This window comes from Panthera tigris, chromosome B4, assembly GCF_018350195.1.
Source record: "Panthera tigris isolate Pti1 chromosome B4, P.tigris_Pti1_mat1.1, whole genome shotgun sequence".
NCBI lineage: Eukaryota > Metazoa > Chordata > Mammalia > Carnivora > Felidae > Panthera > Panthera tigris.
This window is the reverse complement of record NC_056666.1, coordinates 87,178,006-87,203,938: the sequence shown is the minus strand read 5'-3', so window position 1 is coordinate 87,203,938 and position 25,933 is coordinate 87,178,006. Positions and strand designations below refer to the sequence as shown.

Here is a 25,933-nt window from a genome sequence, read left to right as displayed (position 1 = left end):
CCACTTTATTGGGTTTCAGGATTTTTCTCATTTTTTTTCTTTTCTCCAAAACTATCTTATACTATTAAAACCCTCATCATCAGTACTCAAAATACTACTGTTATATTTTACTTCCAAAAGTAGTGTAATAAAAAGATGTTCTTTTAAATAAATGTGAGTTTGTCCTCTCAACTGTTTTTATTTGAAAGAACCATACTATATGAATAATTAAAGCTTGAATACAGTAGCTCCACTGCAGAGAAAAATAATTACCATATTTATGTATGTGTTATTACGGTTTTATGTAGATTATTTATTTATATAACATCTTATTTATATGTATTTATATAAAGTCTACTGCCTTATTAAAAATGCACAGAAAATAACCATTTAAAATAATGACTATGAAGACTGTGCAACAGGAAGAAACAGGCTCATAAAAAACAAGGTATAAAGTTATATTTACCTAATTATTATAAACATTGAAATATATATTTGAAATTAAGACTGGAATGTGAATATTCAAAAACAGTAGTCATGTTTCAGAATTAGAGATAACCACAGAAATATTTTTTTCTAAGTGAATTATATTAATATGAATAAGAAGCAAATACAAGATGAAATCTGGCTCCCTGTCCAAAATTTAAAACTTATGGCTAAATAAAAGTAATTCCATTAATTGATATCCACAACAAAGGTAAAATCTCTTTACTAGTGAGGGAAATAAAAATTTATATTGAATTAAAATAAATATAATTTCTATTTGTTCATTTTGCTGTGAATATTAGCATTTTCCCCCCTTTGGAAACAGCAAGTGATTTCTAAGGAAATCTGGTATCTAAAACAAGTTGATAATACGTCCTAATGGACACATTTACTATTTTTGAGGAGTTAGCTGCATTCATTTTTGTAGCACTTACTGAGTACTATGCTTATCCTAGTGGTAAAAACAGACAAGTAGTGAAGTCTAACAAAATTTCAAAATCATAGGTGTTAATACATAAAAAAATCCTACATATGATATTCCATCCACAAATATTTCAGGACTTATTTCTTCAAAAACAATAAAACAAGGACTCAGGACCATAATACCACATCACACCTAAAAAAAAACTTTAAAACTAGGGGCACCTGGGTGGCTCAGTTGGTTAAGCCTCCAACTTTGGCTCAGGTCATGATCTCATGGCTCATGAGTTCGAGCCCCACATTGGGCTTTGTGCTGACAGCCCACAGTCTGGAGCCTGCTTCCAATTCTGTGTTTCCCTCTCTCTGTCCCTCCTCTACTTAGGCTCTGCTTCACTCTCTCTCTCTCTCTCTCAAAATGAATAAACATTAAAAAAATTAAAAAAAAAAAAAACCTTTAAAACGAATCCTTCATATCAAATATCCAGTCAATATTCAAACTGCCCCTACTGTTTCGTTTCTAATATACTGTTTGAATCAGGATCCAAATCAAGTCCATACACAAAAGTCTCTAAAATGTCTTTTAACTGCAAGTTCACCATGCATTTTTTTATTCTTGCAATTTTTAGTAAAACTACTTCATATTCTTGCAATATTCAGTAAAACTACTTCAATGAGATACATTCTAAATAAGATGCATAGTTATCTAGTTGCCCCTCTTTTTGTGATGTTGGTAGGCATTAATTAACCAGTGCTGAAATCAGGGATGGGGAAACTATGACCCCACAGGCTACATCTACATCTGACTTGCCATCTATTTTTGTATAACATTCTACTAGAACACAGTCATGCCCATTCACTTATGTATCATCTATGACTGCAACCAAAACAGCAGAGATGAATACCTTCCAGAGACTACCATGGCTTGCAAATATTTACTATCTGCTCTTTACAGAAAAAGTTTGGTGACACCACCCCCCACCCCAAGCATTATTTTATTTTTGATCAGTCTTGCCGGGACTCATCTTTATTTTACTGATCTAATTTTACTGTTCTTTATGAGCCAACTTTGTTCATTTAATATAGTTTTTTTTTTTTCTATTTTATGTTATTGTTTCTTGATTAGGCTTAATTTCCTTTTCGTAACTCCTTGAGACAAAAGATTTTGACTTCTTTTCTAAGTATTTAAGCTAGCACATTCTAAGGATGGCTTTAGTCATTCTTTCATGTTGTGTTATTATTCAGTTTAAAATGTTTAATTTTACATTGTATTTCTTAAGGATTACTTTACAAGTATAATGTTCCATTTCTAGAAAGCTAGGAGATTATCTAGTTACCTTTTTGTTACCAACTTCTAAATTCCACTGGGGACAGAAGTCAATGAATAATTTCTAACATTAGAAGTGCATTGGAATTTGCTTGATGGCCCCGCATATGGTCAATTTTGGTAAAAATTCCACTCAGGAAGAATCTGTATTCTGCACTAAGTGCAATGCATGTCAATTAGGTCATGCTGTTTAACCACGTTGTTCAAATCTGCTTCCAAGCTCAATCATGTGGTTGCTGGCAGTTCTCAGAACCTCTCCAGCTGCTGGCAGAGAATTTAACTCCTCATTATGTGAGTGCCTCTATAGGCTGCCTGCATGGCAATATGGCTTCACTCAGAGTGACTGACCCGAGAGAGAGTGAGTGAGTGAGTGAGTGAGCGAGGGAGGGAGGGAGGGAGGGAGGGAGGGAGGGAGAGAGTGACAGAGAGCACACACGTGAGTGTACACAAAAAAGAGCACTTCCCAAGTTAGAAACACCAGTTATCTTTTCTTTTAGAAACTAATCCCAGAAGTGACATACTATCACTTCTGCCATATTTTACTGGTCACACAGACTAACTTTGGTACAACGTGGGAGATTACACAAGAGTATATAAGTAACAGGAGGTGGCAGTCACTGGGAAGCTTTTTGAGGCTGGCTACCACAGTCCACTCTCTGGCTCCCAGTAAGTCACAGTCCCTCCCTACAACATGCAAAATACATTTACTCCCTGCAAAGCCGCCATTAGTATCACCCAATTATAATATCAACTCCAAGTTTAGAAACTTGTCATCTATATCGGATCCAGGTACGGATAAGGCCTTGGATATAGTTTCTTAAACATCTTGGGTATAGTTCCTCTTTATCTATAATCCTGTGAACTACAATATAAGTTTTCTGCCTACCATACACCCTAAATAAAATGGTGGGGCATACAGAAGACAATTTTTTTAGATATTCCTCTTAAAAGGGATGGGGATGGGGTGGGGAGAGAAACAAAGGAGTCAACGGTCCATGGAAATTCTGAAATCCACCTGGGCAAATACTTAAAGTTCCTTGATCAGGGCCTGAAAATGACTATTTACAACATTGTTTGTTTCCTGAATCACACTTTTTTTCATGAAAGTTAGCACATGTGTGCAGTTGAGTAAATTCTTAGTCTGACCTCTGCTTGTAGAAGTCTCAGAGATCAAAGGCCTCTTTGATCTTAACACTGTTTCTGTAGTCCAAGATGGTAGCAGTTCGTGAAAACACCACAGGTCTCCAGTGGATCTCACTGGAGTCTCATTCCATTAGACAAAAGTCACATCCACAAATGTCCTCTAGATATGTCCTATCTTGGGTTTACGCTGAAAGCCTGAAGGGCAATGCTCTTAAGCTTCTTAGAAGCTCTACTGTTCTTAGAAGCCACATATTGAAAGGAAGTGTGAAGTACACCCTGAAATTCTTTAAAGGGCCTTTTGTCTGAACCGTATTGTGAGGTACCACCTTTGACTTCTCTGAGGTCTTAATAAAGAATTTTACAGTTGTACTTTTGGCTTCAACTTTCGTTCATGCTTTCCTGAGAGTGACTTAAGTTTGATCTTTGCTTGGGAACACATCAGAGTTTCAGCATTGTCGTCTGGAGAGGCCATCGATCTTCCAAACCAGGAAGTCTTGGCTCCTTTTTAACAGCCCTTTCTTTAGTTTCTCTCTCCCTTCTCACATGTGACTATATGAAGCACAAGAAGAAACCAGTCAGTACTTCCAATATTTTGGCATATCATTCAGCTCATTAGATATTTTTTTAACCTTTCAATTTACTGCAGTTGACAAATGCTGCTAAACTTTCTGCTACCTTACAACAAAGATCACTTCTTCTGGGTTCCATTAAGATTTTCCTCACTTTCCTGTGAGCCCTCACTGGCAGCCTCCTCAAAGTCTAAAATTGTGCTATCAATTTATTCAAGGCACTTTAAGCTTTCATTAATACTCATAATTTCTTACAGCTTCTACTCCCTGCCTGGTTCTAAAGCCACACCACACTTCAAATTTTGATAAGGCAGCACACTATTTCCAGAACTACCAAAATTAGTTCTTAGTTTTCTTTTATATACTTTTTTGTTTTGTTTTGAGAAAGGGAGAAAGAGAGAATCCCAAGCAGGCTCCACGCTCAGTGGGAGCCCACTGTAGGACTACCACAACCCCAGGACCACTACCAGAGGAGAAATCAAGAGTCAGACGTTCAACTGACTGAGCCACGCAGGCATCCCAGTTACTAGTTTTCTAGTGCTGCATAATATATCATCCCAAATTCAGCAACTTAACATTAGTTCACATAGTTTCTGAGGGTCAAGAACCTGGAGCAGCTTAGCTAGGCTGGTCTGCTTGGGGTCTCTTATGAGATTAAGGTCAAGCTGTAGGCTAAGGCTTCAATTATCTGAAAGCTGTAATGACACTGGAGGATTCACTTCTGAGGTCACTCACATGGTTGTTAACAGGTCTCCATTTCTCTCTATTGCCCAGAGATCTCAGTTCCTTACTATATGAGCCGTTCCACAGGCTGCCTGAGTATGCAGTTAAACTTCCCAGAACGAGAAATGACAGAGTGCAAGAGGGTGTGTGCACCCAAGATGGAAACTGAGGTACCTTCTATAATCTCATCTTTTCTATTTTAATGAGGTATTATTGAAATGTAACATTAGTTTCAAATGTAAAACAATGATTTGATATTTGTGTATGTTGTGAAATGAATCACTACAAAAAGTCTAGTCAATGTCTGTCACCCTATATAGTTAGAAACATTTTTCTCTTGTGACAAGAACTTTTAAGATCTACTCTCTTAGCAGCTTTCAAAAATGCAATACAGTACTATTAACTATAGTCACCGTGCCATACATTACAACCCCATGACTTACCGATTTTATAACTGGAAGTCTGTACCTTCTGACTCCCTTTACCCTAAAATCTAATCTTGAAAGTGACACATCCACTTTAACTTCTGCCATGTTACTGCCACAAGGGACTACCCAAGGATATGGATACAAGGAGGTTGTCTTGGAGGCTACTACCTTAACTTATATACTAATATGATGTATTTTAAGTTTATGTATATATTCATCCTAGTAAGATATTACTACCATTTTAAATAGTCTGCCTTAAGATTTATTCACAATATTTACTTTTGTTAATCTACATTTTTTCCTGGGTCTCCAAGCTTCCATACGGAATAATTTTCTTACCATTCTGAAAACTGCTTTGTATTTCCTTTAGTGCAGGTCTGCTAGTAACAAATTCTATCAATTTGTTTATCTGAAAATAGCTTTCTTCACTATCCGAAGGATCCTTTTCTGAAGGATCCTTTCCTTGGATACACATTTTAGGTTGGCAGTGATTTTCTTTCATCATGTTGAAGATGGTTATTGTTATTTTTCAGATTTCTTCTGAGAAATAATTTCTTTGTTTATTCTTACTTTGAAGGTAAATAGACCTCTTTTTTGGCTATAAGAGGAATATCTTTCTGCTTTTGCTATTGAACATTTTTATTGGGTATGGTTTTGCTTGTATTTTTTTGAGCATGGGTTTGTTTCACAGCATTTGATTCTGTAGCATGTTACCTTCCACTGGTTTTAGAAAATTCTCAGCTATTATCTCCAGCATTACTTCTTAAAATTTTGTTGTTATTTATTTTTGAGAGAGAGTGTGAGCAGTAGAGGAAGGGGGGGGGGGGGGGGACAGAGGATCCAAAGTGAGCTCCAAACTGACAGCAGTGAGACCGACGCGAAGCTCAAACTCCCAAACCACGAGATCATGATCCGAGCCGAAGTGGGACACTCAACTGACTGAGCCACCCAGGTGTCCCACCTCCAATGTTACTTCTATGCTATTCTGCTTTTTCTCTCCTTCTAAGAGTCCACCTGTATGTATATTAAACTAATGCACTTTGCTCAAAGTGCCTTTGCTTATTTCTGTATATTCCATCATTCAGCGTCTCTAAGCTTCAATCTGTATATATTTTTTAAAGTTTATTTTGAGAGAGGGAGGAAGCAAGAGCATGAGTGGGGCAGGGCAGAGAGAGAGACAAAGAATGTCAAGCAGGCTCTGTGCTGTTAGCACAGAGCCCGACGCAGGGCTCAATCTCACAAAACCTGAGATAATGACCTGACAGAAGTCAAGAGTTGGACGCATAACCAATTGAGCCACCCAGGTGCCCCAAGTCTATTTATTTCTACTGATGTTATCAGTTAGTTTACAAATTTTCTCTTTGGTTCTGCTTACTGTTTTACCCAAATACTGATTACTTCCTTCTTAATTTTTTTCATATTATTTTAGAATTACAAATTTTATTTGGTTAATAGTTTTAGAATTATATTTAATTCTTAACAGTTTTGAAGTCCTTCAACGGTCTTATTTTTAAACATAATAAGCACAGTATTTATTTATTCATATTTATTTTAGAGGGAGAGTGTGCGCATGTATGCACAAGTGATGGAGGGATGGCGGGGGGGTGGAGAATCTCAAGCAGGCTCCACGTCCAGCATACAGCTGGACTACGGGCTCGTTGTCATGACCATAAGATCATGACCTGAGCTGAAATCAAGAGTCAGACGCTTAAGTGACTGAGTCATCCAGGCTCCCCATAAGCACAGTATTTTAAAATTTCTGTCTGATAATTCCAGGGACAGAGAGAGAGACGGAGAATCCCAAGCAGGCTCCGTACTGTCAGCGCAGGGCCCGATCCCATAAACTATGAGATCATGACCTGAGCCTAAATCAAGAGACAGACAGTTAACCAACTAGGCCACCCAGGCACCCTAAGATTTAATTCTATACCTAAACCACCAATATACACATACAAATTGTTAATATAGCAACTCTGTAGCAGTTCCAAATAAATCCATGTATGGTTTGGTCTACTACAGGTCTATACGCTTGTGTTACCTAATTTGTTTTTTTAATTGTTTCTGGGTTGAAAAAAAAAAAAGATAAATAATTATATGCTCAGAGATTCTGGTCCCCAAACTCTTCCTTCCTCTCTTCCCCCTCCCTGCCTGATACACTATTAAATACTTGTGTAAGATTGGCAGACCTACTTTAAACATTCGGTATTCTGTTAAATGACAACACCGTTACTTTCATAAATGACTTTTTAGTTCCAAAAAGTAAAAACAATAGTTTTTTTTTTTTTTTTTGACAGAGACTAAGAGAGAGAAAGGGAAGGGAAGAGGGAGAGGGACAGAATTTTCAGCAGGCTCCATACCCAGCATGGAACCTGACACAGGGTTCAATCTCACGAATGTAAAATCATGACCTAAGCCGAAATCAAGAGCTGGAGGCTTAACCAACTGAGCCACACAGGTACCCTGATAATGCATCATTTTTAATGTTTCTAAACTCTAACTGTAAAACTTGTAGCATAGTGGTTAAGAAAACAGGCTGCCTAAGTTTTTAAACTGATGTGACTTTCTAAAAGACCCTGAATCTATCTCTGTCCTCATTTCCTCATCTATAAAATGAAGGTAAGAATATGTACCCTACAGAGCTTCCTAAACAAAAATGTGAACTGTTGGAGAAAAATATTTTTATTCAGTTATGCTTAATACATACCTTTCGTGCTATTGGTTCCTGACCTTCCATCAACGTGTACCAGCTGACAAGTTTATTCCAGCCCTCAGTTGGCAACAGTATGTAATCCAATTCATCAATAAGATGTTCCTTAAGTGACTGGGCATCACCATCTGCAAAAGAAAATAGTAAACTTGATACGTAAAAAGAAACAATAGTACATATATTTAATACTATATAGTGTAACTATGATAGATTACTTAAATTCATGGAGACTAATTTAAATATTTAAACAATGAGTTCTGAAGAAAGCTCTGAAGAAATTCACATATAAATCTACATGTTTCAAAATAAACTGTTGCTTTCAAAAGTTTCAATGTGTACCAGTAGTCAATGAACAGCGTTTAAAGACATAATTTTTTTATTAAGCTCTTAAAAAAAATACTAAGGTGTAATCTTAAAAAAATACCAAGGGATCTGAAAGAAAAGTGTTTCCCCAATATTTCAAGTAGCAGATATTCCTCACGTGGTAAAAGTGATCATTCTAGCATTAGGTGATGAAGGAAATTCAGAAGCAAATCAATAACCTTTTACAAGACTCCAAAGCATATGGGCTGGGAACCATGATGGAAATCAAAAAAGGGCACCTTGAAAACCAAATCATTACTCCAGAAGGCCCATAATCTACGTTCCTCCCAAAATCTAAAGTAGAGGTAGTTGTTCTGATGTGGTTCTAATTCTATAATCATTTTCAAAATTCTGGTTAAATTAAAAACTTACTGCAGGGCAGACCAGAGATCTAGAAGCAAGAGCATGAGTTACACCTGTATGACAGTTCTAATCTTAGACTCATTTTTTATTATCTGGTCCTGTTACCTGAATTTTCAAAGTGCAGAAACAAACACATATAGTTCATTGAATTACACACAACATAAAGATTTTCTCAATCTGACCCAGTCTTAAACTAACAAACGTGGAAAGTAAAATTGTTGTTAGTAGTATCTCAGTGAGAACACATATTCTTAATTAGACATTACAATATAAAACAAGCAGGAAAAATTCTGAAAAGATTAAAAGAAAGTTATTTATTCCATCTAGCATCAATCTATGGTCAGAGAATCACACTGAACTTTGAGAAAACTTTCATGTAGAGAAGAAATGGTAAAACTCTAAGTTCTATAATACAAACTTCAATCGCAGATGCAAACTAAGCATTAATTTTTAAACTCAGTTTTTTAAAACCTTAGTTGTAATTCTAAATTCTTTATGGAAACTGATCATTTGGAACATATTTTCAGAACCTGCTGAAGGTGAAAGAGACTTACACATTGTAAACACCTCTATGCATCATATCCTATGAGACATACTACAGGAGACAACCATGTTATCTCAGTTCTCAAAGCAATCCTGTAAGATAGGTATCTCCATTTTAGATTAGAAAATATTTTCAGGGAAACTCAGTAACTTTCCCAAGATCATACATACAGAAAACTGCAGGTACTATGAAAGGTGTTACTACAGAAAACACTGTTAGCTGACTTTTCAAAACAGTATCATGAGGTAGATATCTCCAAATTAATGAGTAAACAGATTCCAGTACTGATTAACTCGCCGAAGGTGACACATACAGAAGACTGTACAAATTGGACTCAAATAGATTGGTTTACTTAAACATCCATTTTCTTTCTACTATTGACAGATTGCCCTCCAGAAAACTTAGGGAAAGAAAGAAAAGTTTAAAAATTAAGACTTTTAAGCTGTTTTCCACAATTCAAGAGTTTGAGTAAATGATTTTACTATGTACCAGAATCAAACAGTAACTTTATGTGTAGTGAACAATATTTGTTACTTCTGCAATTACTGACTCATAACTGATACACAATAAATTGCACATATTTAAGGTGAACTATTTGGTCAATACAAATGTGAAACCACCACCATGACCAAAATGATGGATAGATTCCTCCCCATTAAAGGATTCCTAAGAGTCCTTTGTAATCTCTACTTTCGTTTATCTAAGTCTACTGTCCTGTCCCCCAAAAATCACTTATCTGTTTCTCCATATTTTGCAACTATAGACTAATGTGCGCTTTGTAGTTTTATATGAAAATTGTCTTTTGTTACTACAGGCATTTTCTAGAATCTCATGTAAAAATTATATATAGTGTGTTTGTTTGGCTTTCTTTACACTGCGTAATTATCTTGAGAGCCATCTATGTTTCTACATATTAATACTTCACTGCCAGCACAGAGCCTGACATGGGACTCAAACTCATGAAACTGTGAGATCATGACCTGCGCCAAAACCCAGAGTTGGACGCTTAACCAACTGAACCACCCAGGCGTCCCTATACTTCATTCCTTTTAATTGTTGAGTAGGATTTCATTATATGGATATACTATAATTTGTTTATCCAGTTAGCTATTGATGGGCATTTGGGGTTGTTTCCAATTTTCTCTATTACAAATAACATTGCTATGCACATCTGTGTATTAGTTTTCATATGGATATATATTCTCATTTCTGTTGGGTAAATATGTAGGAGTGGAATGACTGGTTTCTACGGTAAACATGGGTTTAGGTTTTTAAGAAATTTCCTATTTCCAAAAACAGTGTATAGAAGCTCCACTTATTTCACATCCTTGTCAACACTTGGGTATCATTCTTTTAAATTTTAATCATTTTGATACACGTATCAAACAAACATACACATACACATTTGAAACCTCATTTCTCTAATGACTAATGATGCTGATAATCTATCCAATTATGCAGTTTTTGAAAACTCCATTTTCTTTTGTGAATCATCTGTTCAAATCTTTTGCCTATGTTTTCCACTAGGTTTTGTTGTATTAATATAGTTTCAAGAATTCTTTATTCTGCATACAAGTCTTTTATCAGTTAGGTGATCTGCAAATACTTCTCCCACACTGTGGTTTGTTTTTTCATTCTTAACATTTATCATTTGAAGAAGATTTTATTACTGAGCACAGGTTTTTTTCTTTTATCAGTTTGCTTTTCATATCACATTTAAGAAATCTACCTAACACAATGTCACAAAGATTTTCTCCTATTTTTTACAATTTATATGATCTGTTTTGAGTTTATTTTGTATATAATGCCAGGTATGGATCCAAGTTCAGTTTCTTGGCTTTTTTTTTTTTTTTTTTTGCGAACAGATACCTAAAGCTCAAGCTCAAGCAGTATGTTTAAAGACTATCCTCTCTACTGAAATCCTTTTACATCTTTGTTTAAAATCAATTGACCACATATGTGTGCATCTACTTTTGGATTCTCTAATCTGTTCAATTGATCCTTGTCTCACACTGTATACGAATATTAACTTAAAATTGATCAGTCATAAATGTAACAGCTAAAACTATAAAATTCTTAGAAGACAACAGAGGTGTAAATCTTTCATGACCCTGGATTAGGGAATGCATTCTGACACCAAAACCACAACAAGAAAAAAATATAAATTGGATCTAATCAAAATTAAAAACTACTGTGCTTCAAAGACATAAGAAAGTAAAAGACAATTTACAGATTGGGAGACAATTTTTGGAGATCATATATCTGATAAGGAGCTAGTATCCAGAATATATAAATAACACTTAAAACAGAAAAATAAAAAGAAGCCCAATTAAAAAATAAGAACAGGATCTGAACTAACATTTCTCCAAAAAAGATACATAGACAGCACAGATAAGATACTTAACATCATTAATCACTAGAAAAATACAAATCAAAATCACAATGAGGTATCACTTCACACCCAGCAGGACGGCTATAATAAAAGGACAATGTGTTGGCAAGGATATGTCTGACTCTTGATTTCAGCTCAGGTCATGATCCAAGGTTATGGGATCGGGCCGTGTGAGGCTCCATGCTGAGCATGATATTTTCTCTCTCTCCCCCTCTGCCTCTCTCGCTGTCTAAAATAAAATAAAAATTAAAAAGATACAATTGGGTTTTTAAATAATCGTCTTATATCCTATAAACCAATCTCATTTATTACTCCTTAGAAACTTTGTTTTTTGTAGATTCAATCAAATTTTCTGGACAACTAGGCATAGTTACCTGTGAATAAAAGCAGATTTATTACTTCTTCCTGTACAATCTGTATGCTTTTTACCTCTTTTTCTTGCCTTACTGCACTGGGTGGAACCTCTAAGGTCAGCTGAAGACTTAAATGGACACTCTTGCTTTTTTCATGTTACCTGTAGGTTTTTTGTAGAAGCCCATTTTGAGGCTGAGGACACTTCCTTCATTTTATTCTTTTATCTTACATATTATCTTTAATTTTTTTTAATGTTTATTTATTTTTGAGTGAGAGAGAGAGACACAATCTGAAGCAGGCTCCAGGCTCTGAGCTGTCAGCACAGAGCCCAATGTGGGGCTTGAACTCACAAAGTGAGATCATGAACTGAGCTAAGTTGGACGTTTAACCAACTGAGCCACCCTGGAGCCCTGATGTATTATCTTTTAAATATATTTTTCTATATGATACATATATATATAAAATATATATATGTATATATGTGTGTGTGTGTGTGTGTGTATATATATATATATATATATATATATATCTATCTTATACATACCCATTTCATTGTTGGACTTTATTTACTAAACTTCTGTTTAGACAACATACGTAGACAAGAGTTTTCTTTGGATGTCTGTAAGATTTTGGTATCAGGGTAATGATGGTTTCATAGCATGAGTGGGAAAGTATTAGCTTCCAATTTTGGAAGAGTTTTGTAAAACAGGTATATATTTCTCCTGTAAATATGTGGTGGAATTCACCAGTGGCACCATTTGGATCTGATGGGTTTTTCTGTGAAAAATTTTAAGCTACAAATTCATTTTCTGTAATTGATACAGGGCTATTCAGGCAATCTATTCTTTTGGAATGAGCTTTGGCAGTTTCACTTTTTTTCATCTGGTTTGTTGAATTTAATGGCATAAAGTTCGTAATAATTCTTTATTGCCCTTTTAATAGTTGTTGATTCCGAACTGGTGTTACCTCTCGTGTTCTGATATTGGCAATTTTGTCTTTTCTTTTTTCTCTCTTTTTTTTTTTTATGTTTGTTTATTTTGAGAGAGATACAGTGTGCATGTGTATACATAAGAGTAGGAGAGGGGCAGTGAGAGAGGGAGACAGAGAATCCTAAGCAGGCTCCTGCTGTCAGCACAGAGTCTGACACAGGGCTCAATCTCTCAATTTCACGAACTGTGAGACCATGACCTGAGATGAAATTAAGAGTCGGATGCTAGTCAGAAACTAGATATGGACCCATTTTATTATTTCACAAAGAACGAGTTTATTTTTCCTTTTTTATAATTGACATATCATATTATATTTGTTTTGAGAAGAACCGATTTTTGGTTCATTGATTTTCTCTATTTTTCTATTCTCTAATTTCTGTTCTGAAATTACTTTCTTCTAAGTTTAATCTGTTCTTTTTTAGTTTCTTAAAAACTGTCACTGATTTGAGAGTCTCATTTTCTTTACTGATATATTATTTATGTATTATATAATTATATATTAATATAGTCACTCCAGCTTTCTTTGGATTAGTGTTAGCACAGGTATTACTTTTCTATATGCTGTATAACAAACTAATGCAGCGGCTGAAAACCATAACCCATTTACTATCTCATAGTTCTATGAGTTACAAGTTCGGGGGGCTCAACAGACTTCTCTATTTAGGGTCTCATAAGGCAGAAATCAAGATGTCAGATGGGCTGATCTCCTAACTAGAGACTCTGGGGAAGAATTTGCTTCCAAGCCCATTCAGACTGTTGGCAGTATTCAGTTCTTCATGATGCCAGGACTGAGGTGGTCTGTTTCCTTGCTGGCTGTGAGCCAGGGTCTCTCTCTGTTCCTAAAGGATCCCCTGCCTTCCTTCTCACATGGCCCCTTCCATTTTTAACCAGCAATGATGTACTGAGTAATTCTCATGCTTTGAATCTCTGACTTCTACCAGCCAGAGAAAAGTCTCTGCTTTTAAAGAGCACTTGTTGTTAGATTAAACCTGGTGGGATAATCTCCCTTTTGCCATACAACATAAATAATCCTGGGAATGGTATCTCATCCTAATTCCAATGCTCTACCCATACTCAAAGGGGAGCTGATTATATAAGAGAGAGAGCAGTCACTGGGAGTCAGTCTTAGAATTCTGCTTACCATAACATGCCATACTTTTTCAATTCTTTTAATCCATTTGTATCTTTATATCAAAAGAGGGGTTTCTTATAGACCGTACATAGTTAGGTCTTATTTCTTATCCAATCTCTACCTCTAATTAGGGGTATTTACATTTAATGTGATTATTCATAGAGAAGAGTTTGAATCTACCACGTTGCTAATTTGTTTTGTATGTTCCATTTGTTAATTTTTTCTACTTAAAAATTTTTTAAACATTGATACTTCTCCTCATTATGCATATTTTTCTGCTTCTTTGCCTACCAGGTAATATATTGTTAGATCCAAGACATTATAAATTTTATCCTGTTGGATGCTGAATATTTTTGAATTTCTCTAAGTACTCTTGCATTTTGTTCTAAGATATAAAGTTTGATGCTTTCAGGATAAAAGGACAGGACGATTAATTTTGCCCTATTACAGTGGCAAAACTGTTCGCAGTAGTATACTCCATGAATTATAAGGCTTTCCACTCTGTTATGAACACTTTATTCTTGGTCCTATATGAGCCCCAATGATTGTTCCCTCTAATTCTTTTGGGAGCTTCTTTCCTTGGCCTTGGGTACCCCCTTCACATACATGAGCTAATCAACACTCAGTTGGAGATATATATGAGAGAGACTCTGTATATCTCTAGGTCTCTGTCTCTTTTTGCTGGTCATTCCTATCTGGTACTCTAAACTCAAAACTCTGGTGGCCTGGGTCTCCCTGAATCCCAAACTCTTTCCTCAACTGGGGGGAGTGCCAGGCTCTACATGGGTTTCCTCTTCTGTGCCCTGTTTTGAAAACTGGTATCAATGCAGTAAGCTGAGGCAATCATAGGGCTTACCGCATTTGTTTCCTATATCTCAAGGATCACTGTTCTTTGCTGCCTGGTATCCAATGTTTTGAGAACCACTGATTTATATATTTTGTCAAGGTTTTAGTTTGCTCAGGTGGAAGAGTAAATCTAGTCCCTGTTACTCCATCTTAGCCAGAAATGGAAGCTCCGGTACTTGTGTTTTATACCCTTTAAATGTAATGAGAGGTACAGAAAACTGGTAAGTAGCAAGGGTTGGAGAAGATTAATGCAAAAATCCAAGAATGTAAACATTTACCAGTGCTCCCCAACTAAATAATCATGCGTCCATTAGGAATAATGTAGCACTATAGTGTTTTAAGATAGTGCTTTCTAACTTACATTCTTCATTTAAAGATGTGAATAATAAACATTTCTTACATAATAAATGAAAACAATCTGTCATAATACACAGTAATAACTAATTATGATAGAATAATCTGAGTTCATTAGGTCAAATCTATTATACAAAGAAATTTTTTTTAACATTTATTCGTTTTTTTGAGAGACAGAGAGAGACAGAGCATGAGCAGGGGAGGGGCAGAGAGAGAGAGAGAGAGAGAGAGAGAGAGAGAGAGAGAGAGAGAGAGAGAGAGAGAGAATCCGAAGCAGGCTCCAGGCTCTGAGCTGTCAGCACAGTCAACACAAAGCTTGACACGGGGCTCGAACTCATGAACTGCGAGATCATGACCTGAGCTGAGCTTAACCAACTGAGCCCCAAAGAAATTTCTAATCTATCTATTTACATTAACATTTTCCATATTACGTACATTTACTATAACATATTCAAATGAACACATTTACAACCTGACTGAAGAAAAGAAATAATGACCTTTGAGAAGTCCAGAGTTATCAATGGGTCCAGGATATACATTTTGATCTCCCATCTGGTATTTGTCCCAGCTGTCAAAGCCAACATATTTTTTCCACTGTTTGAACCAGCGACTATCGACTAGGTACCTGAAAAAGAAAAGAAATCAGTAAAGGAACTATAGGAACAGCAAAGAAGCTATTTTTGATACTTCATTTTATACTACAGTATATGCCTACTTCAAAGGATTATTGAGAATAACTGTAACGTGACTCAGTATCTGGAAAAAGAATATTTCATTTGTGTAAAGTGTTATTTCTACTGTTCTATAAATATCTACTATTTGAGGACAAGTATTGACATACATGTTAAAAAAAAATCCTTAACAGTACCTCTTAAAAAATGCAGTAACTATTCAATAAAATATTTGACAATTGAACCAATTCAAATGGTAATCTTAAGAATCAATCAAAACAAACTTTAAAATATAACATGGTAAACTATAAAGAAACATGAAAATGGTTCTTCTGCAAAAAACTTACACAGTATGTTAATTTTATATATTTTACTCTATGTTTTTGGGGAGAAGGAAAATGGATTATTAAAAGTATGCAAGATCAATTATAATAACTATAACACATTTTTTAAAACTATAAAAACAATTAGTTTCTTCACTAACAAAATTAATAACAATAATACTGTCTCCATCTGTTTTTCATACAGTAGTAAAATCTGCTGGGGCAAGGAGAATTGTTTTTCTTTTTCTTTTTTCTTTTTTGGTGGTTTCAAAAGTGTGGTACCCAAGCACTATAAGCTTTACTTTATTGAAACTGTATTCATCTTATTTTCAAATATCTAGAATTGGCTTCTCATCAGATGGCCAGTGACAGAAGAAGTCAAATAATGGTGTTCTAGCAAACAAAATATAAAAAAAATCATAAATGTAAAAAAGTTTACAAATTAATTCTGATTATTTTATATCTACTATGAAATACCGCTTTGCCATGGACTCATAATTATTTTAAATTCTTTACCAGAAATATTTTCCCCACACTTAACTAGGTTTAATCACAAACAAAATCAGGAGTAAAGGTCAACAAGATGTTTAAAGCCCACAAGTGTACTAACACAGGTAAGCCAAGTTTATTTGGAGACCATCATTATTATGTATCTGTGCTTACCACATGCAGCACTAAGTATAGGAATGAAACCCTACAGTTGTATCTGAAAATATCTGAAGCAAATTCCTAGAGAATATTCATCAGCAGTTTAATTCCCTAAAAATGGGTTTTGTAGAATTATCTATACACTAGTACCCCAAACCTATAGTCAGGACTATGTAACAGAAAGTCCTCAAACTGCAGAATTTGAGACTTATGTAGAGAAAAAGTTCAGAGACTAAGTCCTAAGAAAACCCTGTTTCTAAAATAAATAGATTAGCAATAACTTTACATGTTAAATAATAAAGAAAATTATACTTAATTGTACCTCATTCACTAAACATCTTTTAGAGTGTCTCCTATATCTAAATAAAATTATTCAGATGTTTCATTTGCTTTCTTTGCAAATTAATGTCACACTAAATGGCCTTTCCTCTGTTTCATCTATTTTTTTAATCATTGTGCCAATTTCATAGTATCTTTATTACTTTAATCTTAATCTTTATTTTTTTAGGGCAAGTTCCCTCAGCTTGCTGATTTTGCAAATTGCCTAAACTATCCTTGGCCATTTGCTCCTCCACATGAATTTTTGAGTCAGTTTACCAAGTTCCACAAAAACTATGATTAAGATTTTGATTGGAATCACACTGAATTTATAGATTAACAGTAATACTATAAATAACAAGCGATTTATAAAACTTACATTAAAACTACTTGGGAAATATTACCAAATTCTATTTATATTTAAAAGATACTTCTAAAAGATAGCATTTTATCTGCCAAAGTATTTAATAAATCCTTTACTGTTATAGTATAAGTTTGTACTGGGTAGTATTCATCTCGTCTTTTGCCATAATATTTCTAGTTCAACTCTCAGATCATGAAGTGACTACTTTCTGTATACTACTACTACTGTAAGAGGATACTCTCTCATTTGATGGATATTTATCTGCTTTCAACACTACTTCCAATTAAAAAGTCCATCATATTTCTATTATAGGCTACCTATATCTTATTTGTGGAATTTTGTGGTAATGAAAGATGAAGGAAATGTAGGAAAAAACAGGAACATCTATTATAGAAATAATATGTAGACTTCTCCACTCTGGAAAAGAGTAAGAAGGTTCCTCAAAAAATTAAAAATAGAAGAACACTACAACCCAGCAATTGCACTACCAGGTATTTATCCAAGGGATACAGGTGTGCTGTTTCAAAGGGGCACATGTACCCCAATGTTCATAGCAGTGCTACTGACAATAGCCAAAGTATGGAAAGAGCCCAAATGTCCATTGATGGATGAGTGGATAAAGAAGATGTGCGTGTGTGTGTGTGTGTGTGTATTTATATATATATATATATATATATATATATATATATATATATATATATATAAATACACACATACATACTTTCTTGTATATACACATATATACATACAATTGAGTATTACTTGGCAATCAAAAAGAATGAAATCTTGCCATCTGCAACTATGTGGATGGAACTGGAGGGTATTATCCTGAGTGAAATTAGTCAGAGAAAGACAAATATATGACTTCACTCATATGAGGACTTTAAGAGACAAAACAGATGAACATAAGGGAAGGAAAGCAAAAATAATATAAAAACAGGGAGGAGGACAAAGCGTAAGAGCCTCTTAAATATAAACAACAGAGGGTTGCTGGAGGGGTTGTGGGAGGGGGGATGGGCCAATAAGGGGCATTAAGGAATCTACTCCTGAAATCACTGTTGCACTATATGCTAACTCACTTGGATGTAAATTAAAAAATTAATTAAAAAAAAAAGGAGGGCACTTATTGGGATGAGCACGGGGTATTAAACGTAAGTGATGAATCACTAAATTCTGTTCCTGAAACCATTATTACACTATATGTTAACTTGGATTTAAATAAATTGAAAAAAATTAAGAAATAGTTCAAAATTTAAAAAAAGTATGTAGACTTCTCAAGTATACTCAAGAAAGATAATAGTATTAGATGAAGTTGACAACTAAAAAAAATAATATTTCAAGACATATACATAGATTTGTTATACTATAAAAACTTAACCCCTAATCTGCGTATCTGCCAAAATGTAAGACTCCTCAATGTGAACTGATAAAAGCCTACAACAGAATCAGTACCTCTCAACGATTACAAATAAGTGAACAAAGACAGGACTTAGACATTCTCAACAGCACTCATTTTTCTTTCTTTTTTTTTTTTTTAATTTTTTAATGTTTATTTATTTTTGAGAGAGAGAGGAAGAGCATGAGCAGGGGAGGGGCAGAGAGAGGAAGAGACACAGAATTTGAAGCTGGCTCCAGGCTCTGAGTTGTCAGCACAGAGCCCGACATGGGGCTCTAACTCACCAGTCTTGAGATCATGACCTGAGTCGAAGTTGGATACTTAACTGACTGAGCCACCCAGGTGCCTCTCTCAAGAGCACTCTTAATCCTTGGTGTGCTATTAGGATCCAGATGGACCAATTTCAGTTTCTGAGGATTTTTTTTTTTTTGAATAGCTAGAACCATTTGTAAAGATTGATTTTTTCATAACTTTTATTCTTAGACTGCTAAGAAAGAATAAAAGTCATGAAATAATAATCTTTATAAACTGTTATAACTTTGATTTTAAGATGAAGTCTAAAATCCTTAACATTGCCTACTAGGGCTTGCCTGATCTATCTACTCCTACCTACCTATCTGGTCTCAACTGGTACTAATTTTCTTTGTGCTGAGATCTAACTACAAGAACTTTCTTTCAGTTGCTAGATACTCCATTTTTTGCCTTACAGCTCCATCTGCCTAGAATATTCTCCTATTGCTCCCAACATCTATTTAGTTCCTATCATCTTTCAGATACTCTACATGTCACTTTCTCAGGGAATCTTTCCATAAGCCTTTCCCATTTCCTCTCAGTTTAGATTAGGAAAAACAAGATGGCAATATCAGCCTACTAGTTATCAAGACTCTTTATTAAGTTAAAGAAATTACTTTTAATAACAAAATAATTAACATTTGAGCTTTATTCTTGGGCCAGGTGCATACTTCTAAGCACTTTAATATATTGGTTCATTTATTCCTTTACCCAATAATGTAGGTACTATTGTAATTTCATAGGCACACAGAAATAACTTGCCCAAGGTTACAAAGTTAGTGCCAGATCTGTGGGTAAAAAATGTGATCATGGCATAGAGAGAAGCAAAGAGACCAATGAAAACAGCACAAAGAAACAAGAATTGGACTCATGTGTATGTGGAACTATGATATATGCCAAAACATGATTATGAATAGTGGGGAAAGATCTGGTTAAATGTGTGGGGGAAAAAATTAGAGCTCTACCTCACATATGCAGTCTGTTCTACTCTAATGTTTGTTTTGAAAACTTGAAAATGTTAAATGTATTTATATACTAAACATGATTAATATATTTGAGGACAATAGCACAAATTTCAGTATATGTTAAAGCACTACTTTAATACACAAGCAGAGCTGGGACTAGGGTAAGGCAGGTAAGATGTCTAGAAACCCTAATAGGAAGCTTCTTCAATTCTGCCCCATAAATGCCTAGATTGCTTTACCATAGTCCTAACACTGACACACACACAAGGTGATGTAGCAAACTACTCAGCTGCACTGAACGGCTTAGGAATGCACAAAGCACACACACTTCAAACCTTCATGTGTGTTATGAGTCACATTTGCCACATCTGCTGTTAAAACTTCTTGGCAGATTCCAGGGGCACCTGGCTGGCTCAGTTGGAAGAATATGTGACTCTTGATCTCAGGGTCGTGAGTTCTAGCCCCATGTTGGGTGTAGAGATTACTTAAATAAATAAAATTAAAAAACAAAAACAAAAAATCCCACAACTTCTTGGCAGGTTTCAGAAAACTTTCCTTCCAACTCTCCACAATAACTCACAAGCTGCAACCCTTTAAATCCTACTTCCGCAAGTCAACTTCATCATTTTCAAAAGAAAAATGTCATATTTATTATGGTAGTTCTATATTTCTTAACAATTTAACATATGTAAAACTGTGCTATCACTTTTATTATATATATATTTTTAACTTTAACGTTTATTTATTATTGAGAGACAGAGCATGAGCAGGGAATGGGCAGAGAGTGGGGGAGACACAGAATCCAAAGCAGGCTCCAGGCTCTGAGCTGTCAGCACAGAGCCCGACATGGGGCTTGAACCCACAAACCGTGAGATCATAACCTGAGCTGAAGTCGGACTCTCAACCAACTGAGCCACCCAGGCGCACCTATTATATTTTTTAATGTGTCACTGACAAAAATTTTCTGAGTGCTGTGTCCCAGACCCATTTTTCCCATATGCTGTGTTTTTTATTGCATGATTTTGCATATTACACAGTGATTTTTAGGAACACATGCCGTGTTACAACAGAACTAACTGTACAAAAATAAGTTATAGTTGGATTAAAAATGTAAATGTGAAAGTAAAAGTATAATTTAAAAAAAAAGATAGGAGAAAATCCTCATTACCTTAGAATATAGAAGAGTTAAGACAAAAAGCAAAAATAGACTGATAAACTTGCCAAGGTTAAAATGAAAAGCTTCAACAACAAAGACACCATTAAGTAAAGAGATAACATACAGACTGGGGAAGATACTTATACTCCACATAACCGACCAAGGATTACAATACATGAAAAAGTCCTTTAAGTTAGTAAATAAAAAAAATTCTTTTAACAGAAAAAGGAAAAAAAAGCAACTCACAGAAGAGAAAGTCATAATGGCCTCTACACATATGAGAAGATACTTAATTTCATCAGCAATGGAAAAAAAAAAAAGAAACACCGTACCATATCGTTCTGAACCATATCATGAAGCTGGTGAACACAAGCATGTGCACATGTGTCAACAATATTAAGTTGTGGAGAACATGTAGGGTAACAGGAACTTGTATACTGCCACAGGGGAGTAAACTAGAACCTGCTAGTTCCTTCCAACTAGTTTGGATGGTAGTTTGGCAATATCTACTAAAGATGAAGATGTATATACCACACGATCATGTAGTGTCATTACTAAGTTTTACCCTACAGAAACTCTGGCACATATTTACAAAAATACAACTGTAAGAATATATACTGCAGCATAATTTGTCAAGAATGAAAAAGGGGGAAAAAACCTAATATCCACTTTTCATACCAAATATATTACACAAGAATTCTAATGAAAAATACAACTACATGTATTAATAAGGATAAATCTCAAAACTACAATGTTAAACCAAAAAAATAAGACACATGTAATATAACACAAATACATAAAGATAACAGATATGCACACACAGAACTACAGAAAACTTAAAAACATGCCACAAACAGTACATACTATTTAATGATCCATGCATATATTAAAATATATACATAAGATAATTTTAATAATTATAAAACTAAATAAAATATAGAATTTAAAGTAATAACAATAACCTAATTCAGGACAGTGGCTCCCTCTGACAAGGGAGGGAAGGGGATGGGACTAGGGAAACATACACAGGGACATTCAACTGTTTCTGTAATGTTTTACTTACTTGCTTATTTATTTATTTTTAAAGTTTATTTATTTTGAAAGAGAGAGCATGTGCATCAACAAGTGGGGGAGGAGTAGAGAGAATCCCAGGCAGGCTCTGCACTGAGGGTGCAGAGCTCAATGCGGGGCTCGACCTCACAAAAGAAGCTGAAGTCAGATGCTTAACCAACTGAGCCACCTGAGGTTTTATTTTTTTAAACTAAGAGATGTGTACACAAGTGTTTTGTTATATTTTCCTTTATACTCTTCTGTCTTCCTGAAATAGGACATTAAACATGGCTAATATTTTCTATTTAAGATAGAATAACAGTTTATATATACGGTATACATATACACACACAAAAATGGAGTCAAATGTATAGACTGAATAATTTTGAGGTCAAAACTGGTAAGAGTTAAGTGACAGTCAATAAATGAAAAGACATTTCCACCATAAAAATAAGAAAATTATAAATACAACTTAGGTTTTTTTTAAAAATTGGGATAGAAATATGTACAACAAAATGTATAAAATGCAGTTTGTTTTAGTATTTATTTTTGAAATTGTAGGTTTATGTTATCTCTTATACTAATCTCATATCTTATATGATCTTTTCCAAATAGATAAATTCACATTTGAATTTTAATAAAAAGTTTACATAAGTTTTTTTTTTTTTTTTAATTTTTTTTTTTCAACGTTTTTTATTTATTTTTGGGACAGAGAGAGACAGAGCATGAACGGGGGAGGGGCAGAGAGAGAGAGGGAGACACAGAATCGGAAACAGGCTCCAGGCTCCGAGCCATCAGCCCAGAGCCTGATGCGGGGCTCGAACTCACAGACTGCGAGATCGTGACCTGGCTGAAGTCGGACGCTTAACCGACTGCGCCACCCAGGCGCCCCAAAAGTTTACATAAGTTTTGGAGAATTTTCTTTGGAAAAAGCATGATTTACTTGATTATTTCTAAATTTATCAAATTATGCTTCTGACACATATTAATGTATTCATTCTCAAGAAATTATTTCCTTTGGTAACTAAAGCAACCAGTAAGTAAGCCAGAAAAGTAGAATATTTTTCTACTTTGAGATATTGGGTGATATCTCAAAAGAAAAGAAAAGCACATAAAATATAGAAAGTACAGATTATAACCCTTGATATCTGGGAAGATGATATAAGCAAAACAATCAAAAATCCCAAAATTGACACATATACTGATTTTAAGCTGGTTTAAGTTTTAGTACGAAGTATTACTTTATAGATTTGCAACCATCTAAAATTCATCTAAATAGCAATCTGCAAATATCCAGAGAGTCCAAAGTGTAGAAGGGTAATAATAAATTGCTTTGTGATGAATGCACTAATTTAAGTTTCTTGCACAACAGACTCTATATCTTATAGATGAGACCAAAGGTGAAATCTATAGTCCTTTTTTAATAATCTGAAGACATCTGGCTGTGCTCCCATATAAAATGCCATGAGGAACATGCACCAAAATATGATCAAAATCACTTTATTTATGATCGAGGCCTCTGGCTGTAGCTTAATCACTACCATTTCCCTCTGTTTCAGTGGGTTACAAGGAACTTCATGAGTGTCTCACCCTTGCACTACCCATGATTCTCCACACTAGTACGCTAATATGAAAATATTTTTATCATTATGTTAATATTACCTGGGTTCAAAAATTAGTAAAGAAAATCTCGTGGAGATTAAAGATCTATGGTCTTCAGTCTCTCAAATCCTTCAGAGATAACCCACAATCCTCCAGCATATCTTCAGATAGCCTTCTCTATTTCCAAAAATTTCAACTTTGCCAGTCTAACTCTCTCATCCATTAGGCTGAACAGACAATCTTGCTTCCCTACTTTCTGAGGAAGTTAGATGCCTCTACTTTCTGTCCAACTCTCTCGCTTCACATCTTTATTCTTATCTGATTCTGTTACAGTTTGGTGAAGGATGTAACCCTCTTTAAATCCAAGGTAATTATTTTTGATCCTAAGCTTTGGATTTAATTTCCTTCTGCCTTGTTGGAGACTTACCCCATTAAGAACCCCTACTCTCGTTTCTCCTTGTATCTTACCTTTTTTTTCCCACTCAGCATGTAAAAAGGGCCAATTCTTTCACCCTTTTCCCCCACATCACCTCCCAACTTTTACACTCATTTCCTTATGTATCTACTTCCATTCTTCCGATTTGTCCTTGCAATCAAGCTTAAGTTTCTACTCCTCAATCCTCACTTACTCTTCACCCTTGTACAAGAAGTCTTCCTACCTCAAAGAGCCCTCAAAAAGTTTCTTACAAATTCAAAGGATTCATAGTATTATGTACCTTATCAAGCCTTTCTAAAGTTAAACTATGTGAGGGGCACCCAGGTGGCTCAGTCAGTTAAGCTTCTGACTTTGGCTAAGGTCATGATCTCACGATTTGTGAGTTCGAGCCCTACGTTGGGCTCTGTGCTGACAGCTTAGAGTCTGGAGCCTGCTTTGGATTCTGTCTCGCCTTCTCAAAAATAAGCAAAAAAAATTTTAAGTTAAACTATGTGATACTACCTTTTGTTTTTTGCAACTTTCGCTTCCTCTGCTCAAATGTTACTACTTCACAGAGTTGCTAATTTCTTCTTCACTCACTGTTCATACTCTCCAATGATATTGTACTTCATACCAATGATTCCAAAATCTGCATCCCAGGGCCAGTCCTCACATCCTTAAGTCATATTTCCAATTCCTACTAGTCCATGTCAACTTGGTTTTTTCATACATTTCAACCTCCAGTCATTAATCATTTTCACACCTTCATGTTTACTCCTTCACTAAGGGTCCTTTAATAAATGTCATCAATAATTTAATTTCCCAAGCCAGAAACCAGAATACTACCCTGTATTCCTCCTTTCCTTACCCTATAACATCTAGTAACCAAGTAACTTCAGAAAAGTACCTTATTTCTGTACCTCCCCTCCCCTATCATTTTTGAGTGGCACAGATTATTGCAATAGCTGCCCAACTTGTCTTTCCACTTTAAGTTTACTGCTTCCAATTTCCCTTCCATTCTGCTGCCACAGACATTTTAAAGACACAAATATGATCACGTTGCTCATTGCTTAAATCAGAATTCTACCACATAACAAAATATAAAAGCCTTATATTTATAAAAAGTTTTGTATAAAGTGCTTTCATGTTAATTAGTTTATAGTTAAAGTAACCTTTCCTTTCTTTTTTTATTTAGTTGATGGGGAAACCAAAGATCAGAAAATGTGACTTACTAATGAAATACAACTCTACTTGCATACATGAGTAATGCAAGTCCTATTTTTTTTTTTAATTTTTTCTTTTTAACGTTTATTTATTTTTGAGACACAGCATGAATGGGGGAGGGTCAGAGAGAGAGGGAGACAAAGAATCTGAAACAGGCTCCAGGCTCTGAGCTGTCAGCACAGAGCCCCACGCGGGGCTCGAACTCACATACCGCGAGATCGTGACCTGAGCCGAAGTCGTACGCTTAACCGACTGAGCCACCCAGGCGCCCCAAGGCCTGTTTTTCATTAAGCACTCTAGTTTTCAAACTCTAAAGTTCAATGCTTTTTTTTAATACATTAAACTTGATTACAAGTCCCATTTAATAAAGACCTAAAGATGTAATAGATGCTTA

The 25,933-nt window shown here is 35.1% G+C and overlaps 1 protein-coding gene across 7 annotated transcripts in view; it reads right to left on the bottom strand.

The window, feature by feature from the left end:
* The window catches only part of USP15 (ubiquitin specific peptidase 15), a 118,536-nt gene that overhangs the window by 80,041 nt on the left and 12,562 nt on the right, over nucleotides 1-25,933 (bottom strand). For all 7 annotated transcript variants that reach the window (XR_006220026.1, XR_006220023.1, XR_006220025.1 and 4 more), the window contains exons 2-3: nucleotides 15,614-15,741; nucleotides 7,777-7,907 (exon numbers count right to left, since the gene is read on the bottom strand). Coding sequence is in view for 3 of the 7 variants with exons in the window: in XM_007075008.3 (XP_007075070.1) it covers nucleotides 7,777-7,907; nucleotides 15,614-15,741 (259 nt within the window). In the remaining 4 variants the exon portion in view is untranslated. The remainder of the gene's footprint in view (nucleotides 1-7,776; nucleotides 7,908-15,613; nucleotides 15,742-25,933) is intronic.